The sequence below is a fragment of the Oncorhynchus kisutch genome, linkage group LG13, assembly GCF_002021735.2.
Source record: "Oncorhynchus kisutch isolate 150728-3 linkage group LG13, Okis_V2, whole genome shotgun sequence".
Classification (NCBI taxonomy): Eukaryota; Metazoa; Chordata; class Actinopteri; order Salmoniformes; family Salmonidae; genus Oncorhynchus; species Oncorhynchus kisutch.
Window position 1 is genome coordinate 72,182,713 of NC_034186.2, and position 9,479 is coordinate 72,192,191.

General features: G+C 42.8%; 1 protein-coding gene across 14 annotated transcripts in view; it reads right to left on the minus strand.

The window, feature by feature from the left end:
• Positions 1 to 9,479, minus strand: part of LOC116353133 (POU domain, class 2, transcription factor 2) — a 48,085-nt gene that overhangs the window by 31,494 nt on the left and 7,112 nt on the right. For 3 of the 14 annotated variants that reach the window (XM_031787176.1, XM_031787175.1, XM_031787173.1), the window contains exon 1: positions 3,218 to 3,349. The exons of 9 other annotated variants lie outside the window; for them this stretch is intronic. In XM_031787176.1, the coding sequence (XP_031643036.1) occupies positions 3,218 to 3,245 (28 nt within the window). In that variant the 5' untranslated portion in view covers positions 3,246 to 3,349. Of the gene's footprint in view, positions 1 to 3,217; positions 3,351 to 9,479 lie in introns of those variants that run through there. 2 more of the 14 variants (XM_031787172.1, XM_031787167.1) reach the window with 1 other exon arrangement.

Sequence of the window (9,479 nt, forward strand, 5' to 3'; positions counted from 1 at the left end):
TATACAGTGTTAGTGGTATGTAGTAGTGTATATACAGTGTTAGTGGTATGTAGTAGTGTATATACAGTGGTAGTGGTATGTAGTAGTGTATATACAGTGTTAGTGGTATGTAGTAGTGTATATACAGTGGTAGTGGTATGTAGTAGTGTATATACAGTGGTAGTAGTATGTAGTAGTGTATATACAGTGTTAGTGGTATGTAGTAGTGTATATACAGTGGTAGTGGTATGTAGTAGTGTATATACAGTGTTAGTGGTATGTAGTAGTGTATATACAGTATTAGTGGTATGTAGTGAGGGTAGTAGTGTATATACAGTGTTAGTGGTATGTAGTAGTGTATATACAGTGGTAGTGGTATGTAGTAGTGTATATACAGTGGTAGTGGTATGTAGTAGTGTATATACAGTGTTAGTGGTATGTAGCAGTGTATATACAGTATTAGTGGTATGTAGTGAGGGTAGTAGTGTATATACAGTGTTAGTGGTATGTAGTAGTGTATATACAGTGTTATTGGTATGTAGTAGTGTATATACAGTGGTAGTGGTATGTAGTAGTGTATATACAGTGTTAGTGGTATGTAGTAGTGTTTATACAGTGGTAGTGGTATGTAGTAGTGTATATACAGTGGTAGTGGTATGTAGTAGTGTATATACAGTGTTAGTGGTATGTAGTAGTGTATATACAGTGGTAGTGGTATGTAGTAGTGTATATACAGTGTTAGTGGTATGTAGTAGTGTATATACAGTATTAGTGGTATGTAGTGAGGGTAGTAGTGTATATACAGTGTTAGTGGTATGTAGTAGTGTATATACAGTGTTAGTGGTATGTAGTAGTGTATATACAGTGGTAGTGGTATGTAGTAGTGTATATACAGTGTTAGTGGTATGTAGTAGTGTATATACAGTATTAGTGGTATGTAGTGAGGGTAGTAGTGTATATACAGTGTTAGTGGTATGTAGTAGTGTATATACAGTGGTAGTGGTATGTAGTAGTGTATATACGGTGTTAGTGGTATGTAGTAGTGTATATACAGTGTTAGTGGTATGTAGTAGTGTATATACAGTGTTAGTGGTATGTAGTAGTGTATATACAGTGGTAGTGGTATGTAGTAGTGTATATACAGTGGTAGTGGTATGTAGTAGTGTATATACAGTGTTAGTGGTATGTTGTGAGGGTAGTAGTGTATATACAGTGGTAGTGGTATGTAGTAGTGTATATACAGTGGTAGTGGTATGTTGTGAGGGTAGTAGTTAATATACAGTAGCCTGGTATAATGCTAGTTTATCATGGTGTGATGTATGTCTCTCTCACTTCCCCCCTCTACTTCCCCTAGCTCACACCATCTTGAACACAGAGTGCTAAACCCAACACTTACTGTCAATGAGACTATTAATATTACTCTGATACTTTGTCAATGTCGCACAACACACTGACTGACATCTTAGTCATTTAGCAGACGCTCTTATCCAGAGCAATTTACAGGAGCAATGTTTCACCTAGTCAGCTCACGGATTTGAACCAGCGACCTTTGGGTTACTGGCCCAATGCTCTTAACAGCTAGGCTACCTGCGCCCTACTTTCACACACACACACACACACACACACACACACACACACACACACACACACACACACACACACACACACACACACACACACACACACACACACACACACACACACACACACACACACACACACACACACACACACACACACACACACACACACAAACTGCCATTTTAACTGCCTCACTGTAAGACACATAACTACTGATACGTGTCAGCCTTTCTAGTCTCTCCTCTCGCTGCCGTGGGAACAAGACAAGCTATTCTCAGAAGCTTTACCACTACCTAATGAATAGGTGTATGTATGTACCATAGAAACGGATGTCTAGATAGGACAGTCTCACAAACTGTACTGTAAACTGCTGTATACGGTTGCATAGTGCACAGCATGATATGCCTTTTCATTACATGTTCTATGCATTCTGTTTCTATGGTGTGTTCTCCCAGGGGTATTTTGGGTGAAACTGATCTCAAATGAACCTTCACTTCCTGCTTAAGGAGAACACTCTGGCGCCAAGGAGGGGTCTGGGAAATGAAGTCTACTGATGAAACGTTTAAACTTCCATTCATATTTCACTACTGCTATGAAATCATTCAATGAAAAAAAGTGTAGAGTCATTGGACTACAACTGTCTGTAAATCTGTGGCAGGTCAGTAGTGTTGTGTGATAATCCTGTCAGTTAACAAACGGCACACTGAAACCCTAACATTATGACTGGTGTATTCACAATGAATACTGACAATCGACTGTGTTGTCTGTGTGCAATTCAAGGCATAGATGAGACACTGTAGTTCACCCCTCAAGTCAACTATTCACCTGAGTAACCTCATTCTCTATCCAGCGGTGATACTGTACTACACGGACACCATAATATGATGTGTCATCCCGTCACCGTGGTCTAGTCACAGGAATGTACAGGGGGTTGATTTTAAAAAGCCCTATTCATCACTGTCCACGTCGATGTGAGAAGTGACAAGGTGCTTCATCGCATGAATCATTCCCATCAAATGGATACGCACGCACATACCGTAAATGGTTCTCTGTGATGTTATCTATACCTGATTATTCATGACATGCAGTAATACTATTGACGTTTGTTGATAGGTTTTTCTGTTATTGATTAATCATTTCCTGTGAATGTATTTTTGAGAAACTATTTCTCTATCATCTCTTAATTTGACATTAAAACGTGACAATCTATATGTAGGCTAAAGACCACTTCTAATGCTGTTATGTAGGACACATAACTAAAGTGTACCTTTAGGTTCTCTGTTTAAACAGTTGTAATGACAAGGGATGGATAGGAGAAAACACACACACACACTGCATCCCTGTCCACCCTGGAGAGACACGTCTGACCTTTCTCTCTGCCTGCGACAGACATCTACACCTCCATCCTCTCCTCCCTCCATCCATTCATCCATCTCCCTCTCTTTGATGTGCTCTAATTAGCCATGCTCGTTAGACCCAGTGGTGCTAATCAATTGGCTCAGCCCAGATACACACACACACACACACACACACACACACACACACACACACACACACACACACACACACACACACACACACACACACACACACACACACACACGGCGAGCTTAATTGGGCCATGCTAATGAAGGCAGGGAGAGGCACAGACACTCACCTGGTACCCACATATTGCAGAAGTCCATGGTTGCTAGAGCTGCTGTCTTGGTCACATCTGTCTGAGTGTCTGAGTCCCCTTCTTTCTCTAACTGTCTCTCTCTCTCTCTCTCTCTCTCTCTCTCTCTCTCTCTCTGTGCGTCTCTGTCTCTCTCTCTCATTGGAACATTAACGGAGGAGAGATAAAAAATCATTCCCCTCCCTCTTGTTGTCCACGCCCCCACACATGCCCCACCCCCTCCCCACATCCTGAGAGAGAGAGAAAGAGAAGAGGAAGTAAACAAAAGAAGAGTAGGAAGTGGGGTCAGAATGAGAAAGGGGGACACGCGAGGTTAAAGAGTGGGAGAGGGTGAGATCTAAGAAATAGAGGAGGAGAAAGAAGAGGGGGAAGACTATCAGTGGAAAGTGACAGGGTGTCTGGAAACTGTCACTCACAGCTCAGAGAAAACAACCCTTTGGCTGACACTACTGCAGTCACGCTGCAGAAAATGATATTCTACCTAGATTATTTAGTATTGTATTGAGATAATTAAGTGAAAATGACTTGTTTTGAGTTGATCTCGCTCACCCAGAAAATGCATTTACTTATTTCAAGCTGATTTTGCTTACCAAGGAAATGCATTTACTTATTTCAAGCTGATTTTGCTTACCAAGGAAATGCATTTACTTATTTCAAGCTGATTTTGCTTACCAAGGAAATGCATTTACTTATTTCAAGCTGATTTTGCTTACCAAGGAAATGCATTTACTTATTTCAAGCTGATTTTGCTTACCAAGGAAATGCATTTACTTATTTCAAGCTGATTTTGCTTACCAAGGAAATGCATTTACTTATTTCAAGCTGATTTTGCTTACCAAGGAAATGCATTTACTTATTTCAAGCTGATTTTGCTTACCAAGGAAATGCATTTACTTATTTCAAGCTGATTTTGCTTACCAAGGAAATGCATTTACTTATTTCAAGCTGATTTTGCTTACCAAGGAAATGCATTTACTTATTTCAAGCTGATTTTGCTTACCAAGGAAATGCATTTACTTATTTCAAGCTGATTTTGCTTACCAAGGAAATGCATTTACTTATTTCAAGCTGATTTTGCTTACCAAGGAAATGCATTTACTTATTTCAAGCTGATTTTGCTTACCAAGGAAATGCATTTACTTATTTCAAGCTGATTTTGCTTACCAAGGAAATGCATTTACTTATTTCAAGCTGATTTTGCTTACCAAGGAAATGCATTTACTTATTTCAAGCTGATTTTGCTCACCAAGGAAATGCATTTACTTATTTCAAGCTGATTTTGCTCACCAAGGAAATGCATTTACTTATTTCAAGCTGATTTTGCTTACCAAGGAAATGCATTTACTTATTTCAAGCTGATTTTGCTTACCAAGGAAATGCATTTACTTATTTCAAGCTGATTTTGCTTACCAAGGAAATGCATTTACTTATTTCAAGCTGATTTTGCTTACCAAGGAAATGCATTTACTTATTTCAAGCTGATTTTGCTTACCAAGGAAATGCATTTACTTATTTCAAGCTGATTTTGCTTACCAAGGAAATGCATTTACTTATTTCAAGCTGATTTTGCTTACCAAGGAAATGCATTTACTTATTACAAGCTGATTTTGCTTACCAAGGAAATGCATTTACTTATTTCAAGCTGATTTTGCTTACCAAGGAAATGCATTTACTTATTTCAAGCTGATTTTGCTTACCAAGGAAATGCATTTACTTATTTCAAGCTGATTTTGCTCACCAAGGAAATGCATTTACTTATTTCAAGCTGATTTTGCTTACCAAGGAAATGCATTTACTTATTTCAAGCTGATTTTGCTTACCAAGGAAATGCATTTACTTATTTCAAGCTGATTTTGCTTACCAAGGAAATGCATTTACTTATTTCAAGCTGATTTTGCTTACCAAGGAAATGCATTTACTTATTTCAAGCTGATTTGCTTACCAAGGAAATGCATTTACTTATTTCAAGCTGATTTTGCTTACCAAGGAAATGCATTTACTTATTTCAAGCTGATTTTGCTTACCAAGGAAATGCATTTACTTATTTCAAGCTGATTTTGCTTACCAAGGAAATGCATTAAGATCATTTGTTTTCTTTTAAGCCTTTTGTTAAAGAAGGAAAAATGGTCTGCCACACTAAGATCATTTACCTTGGTAAGATGTCTAGTCAACACACTGTATGAGATATCTAGCTGAGATCTAAATGTTTTCCAGTGCACTACTTTTATTAACCTTTATTTAACCAGTCAGTTAGGAACAAGTTCTTATTTACAATGACGGCCTACTCCGGCCAAACCCTAACCCTGACGAAGATGTGCCAATTGTGCACCGCCCTATGGGACTCCCAGGTTGTGGTACAGCCTGGAATCAAACCAGGGTCTGTAGGGACTCTAACACTGAGATGCAGTGCCTTAGACTGCTGCGCCACTCGGGAGCCCAAACTACCTGGCCAGTTAGAGACTTAACCCATCATATGCCATACAATAAGACATGGCTCATACATGCTTATAACTAGTGATATAGCATTATACCTGCTGCCGACATTAAGTCAAGTGTTACCAAACATTTAATCCACATGCTCAACAGTTTTCATTACATTGGCACTTTTGTTGGTTCTACTCGGGCTGTGTTTCTGTAATAGATCTCGCTGTCACATGAGGCGGGAGATGTGAGCCATCACAACATCCCCATAAACCACTACCCCTCTCACCCCCACTCCTCCAACAGAGGAAAAATTGAGTAAGTGCAGCACTACCGCTGACCAACCAGCTTGAGTTCACTACTACAGTGGAAATATGGGTTTCTCTGAAGTAGCATGAGTCAGCCACATGGTGGCAGCATTGGCAATAAATTCCACTTACAGATGCAGGTAGCATCCATCCAAGGCCAAGGAGAGGGAGATGTGACCCCCCCTCTTCCTCTTCCTCTCCCTTTCTTTCATTCCCCCTCTCTCTCTATCTCCCTTTCTTTCATTCCCCCTCTCTCTCTATCTCCCTTTCTTTCATTCCCCCTCTCTCTCTATCTCCCTTTCTTTCATTCCCCCTCTCTCTCTATCTCGCTTTCTTTCATTCCCCCTCTCTCTCTCCCTTTCTTTCGTTCTTTCTCTCTTTCATTCTTCACTAATACAAAAACTATCGATGGAGAGCTCTCAAGTTTGCATGTGTGTGTGTGTGTGTGTATGTGTGTTAGAAGGTGGTGACCCCAACAGTCATGGATGTCCAGAGACAGTGACAGACTGAGTGTGGAGGGGGGGGGGGGGGGGGGGTCTATGGGTCAGAGGTCATCTGGGCAGCCTGGATTTGGCCATGGCCCTACTACCACCATCCCCCCTCTCCCCTGTGTGTGTGTGTGTGTGTCATGTCCAGGGACAAGGGGGTCCTTCCTGCCTTTGAGGAGGTCTAAGCCTTGGTTACCATGACAGCCAGACCCAACGACACTCAGTTCTGGCTAATCTGAGGATGCTGGGGTAAGACGCCCTTATTTGGGCAACATAATATCACAGGCATGATATGTATAATAACATAATGATTAGGAACCAATACAATGACATACAACAACACATAAAGAAATAATCCTTTCATGGAATTTCAGAAACATACTGCTCTATTTGATTAATAATAACTCAGTTATTCATGAAATTGTATCGATTTAACTATATATATTTTAATACGGTATAAAAACACACGCGCAGAAATGAAAACAAAATCAGACACACACACACAATCTGATAGTGGGACCCCAGGGAGGGGGATGGGGAGGATGGGGCCTTCTGAGTAACATCAATCACTCTGCTGTCACTGAGAGAGAGAGGAAGGGGAGGGGAGGAGGGAAGGAGGGAGGGAGGGAGGGGGGAGAGAGGTAAAGAGTTAGAGAGAGGGAAGGAGGGAAGGATGGGGAGAGAGATAAACAGATAAAGAGAGAGGGAAGGAGGGAAGGAGGGGGAGAGAGATAAAGAGATAAAGAGAGAGGGAAGGAGGGAAGGAGGGGGAGAGAGATAAAGAGATAAAGAGAGAGGGAAGGAGGGGGTGAGAGATAAAGAGATAGAGAGAGAGGGAAGGAGGGGAGAGAGATAAAGAGATAAAGAGAGAGGGAAGGAGGGAAGGAGGGGGTGAGAGATAAAGAGTTAGAGAGAGGGAAGGAGAGGGAGAGAGATAAAGAGATAAAGAGAGAGGGAAGGAGGGAAGGAGGGGGTGAGAGATAAAGAGTTAGAGAGAGGGAAGGAGGGGGAGAGAGATAAAGAGATAAAGAGAGAGGGAAGGAGGGAAGGAGGGGGTGAGAGATAAAGAGTTAGAGAGAGGGAAGGAGGGGGTGAGAGATAAAGAGAGAGGGAAGGAGGGAAGGAGGGGGAGAGAGATAAAGAGAGAGGGACGGAGGGAAGGAGGGGGAGAGAGATAAAGAGATCGAGAGAGGGGAGGAGAGGTGTCCAGAATGGGTCAGTACAGGGACCATTCGACATCTCTCTGGAGCTCCCATCTATTGTACATTCACCACAGGGGAGCCCAGAGCAGATACACACATCCTCATCTTTACACTGGTGTTGGACCAACAATGTGTGTTTGTCTCACCACTGTGTGTGTGTGTGTGTGTGTGTGTGTGTGTGTGTGTGTGTTCGTGTGTGTGTGTGTGTGTGTGTGTGTGTATGTGTGTGTATGTGTGTGTGTGTGTGTGTGTGTGTGTGTGTGTGTGTGTGTGTGTGTGTCTGTGTGTGTGGAGCTCCAGGATTATAAACTGTACTGGTAGGAGGGTGAGAGGTTTAGGTGGTGTATGTAAACCAGTGAGAACTAGATAACACCTGTCTCTACCATGTGACCAGTAATAACACACAGTCCAGCTAGTTGAGATGGACAGAACTCTGTCAGAGCTGTAAGGGCAGACTGAAAGACAAAGTGTTATCATTACTTGGCTACAGGATGAGGAGATATCATGCTCTCCTCCTCTTTCACCTTCACCAGGCCCTCCTCTATCTCTCTCCTCCTCTTTCACCTTCACTAGGCCCTCCTCTATCTCTCTCCTCCTCTTTCACCTTCACCAGGCCCTCCTCTATCTCTCTCCTCCTCTTTCACCTTCACTAGGCCCACCTCTATCTCTCTCCTCCTCTTTCACCTTCACCAGGCCCTACTCTATCTCTCTCCTCCTCTTTCACCATCACCAGGCCCACCTCTATCTCTCTCCTCCTCTTTCACCTTCACTAGCCCTCCTCTATCTCTCTCCTCCTCTTTCACCTTCACCAGGCCCTCCTCTATCTCTCTCCTCCTCTTTCACCTTCACCAGGCCCTCCTCTATCTCTCTCCTCCTCTTTCACCTTCACCAGGCCCTCCTCTATCTCTCTCCCCCTCTTTCACCTTCACCAGGCCCTCCTCTATCTCTCTCCTCCTCTTTCACCTTCACTAGGCCCTCCTCTATCTCTCTCCTCCTCTTTCACCTTCACCAGGCCCACCTCTATCTCTCTCCTCCTCTATCTCTCTCCTCCTCTATCTCTCTCCTAATCACAATACCCCCCCCCCCCCCCTCTCTCTCTCTGCTGGTCAGCAGCAGCTCTGACATCACTGGACACTGCTCTGCACCTTGATTGGACACGCGTTGCCAGGCAACAGCAGCGAAAGATCTCGGTGTGTGTGTGCGCGCGTGTGTGTGTTTACTTCTGTTTATACATGCGTGTGTGAGCGGTGTGTGAGAAATTTTATGGTCATGTTCTTGTCTGCATGTGGAGGAAAATGTATGAATAAAGTGTAACTGTAATAAGTCATATGATCATCCTGTCTGCCTGTCGGTTCTCTCAGAGCGACGAGAATATATCCGTCTGTGTGTTAGCGAAAGCATATGTTAACACACAGACTTATGTGTATGCTTCTGTTTCTGTCTGTACAAATGAATGAATGAGTGTGTTTGCGTCGGTGAACATGTGTGTGTGTGTGTGTGTGTGTGTGTGTGTGTGTGTGTGTGTGTGTGTGTGTGTGTGCGTGTGTGTGTCGTTCTAAGCCCCTGGGAGCTGGTGGTTATTGTATCTGACACAGCAGCTCTTTCTCGCGCCTCATATTTCTGGGCCGATCGATTCGTCTGACTCCCGACAAGACAATAATCGCACCTCCCTCTCTCACTCCATCACTACCATTATTACTGACCTCCCCAGGGAACGCACAGGGCGAAGGGAGGGAGAGAGGGGTGAGGAAGGGAGAGAAACAAAGAGAAAGAGAAAGTTGGCTAAATTAGGATTGAGACCGGATTGATAGACAGGATTGAGAGA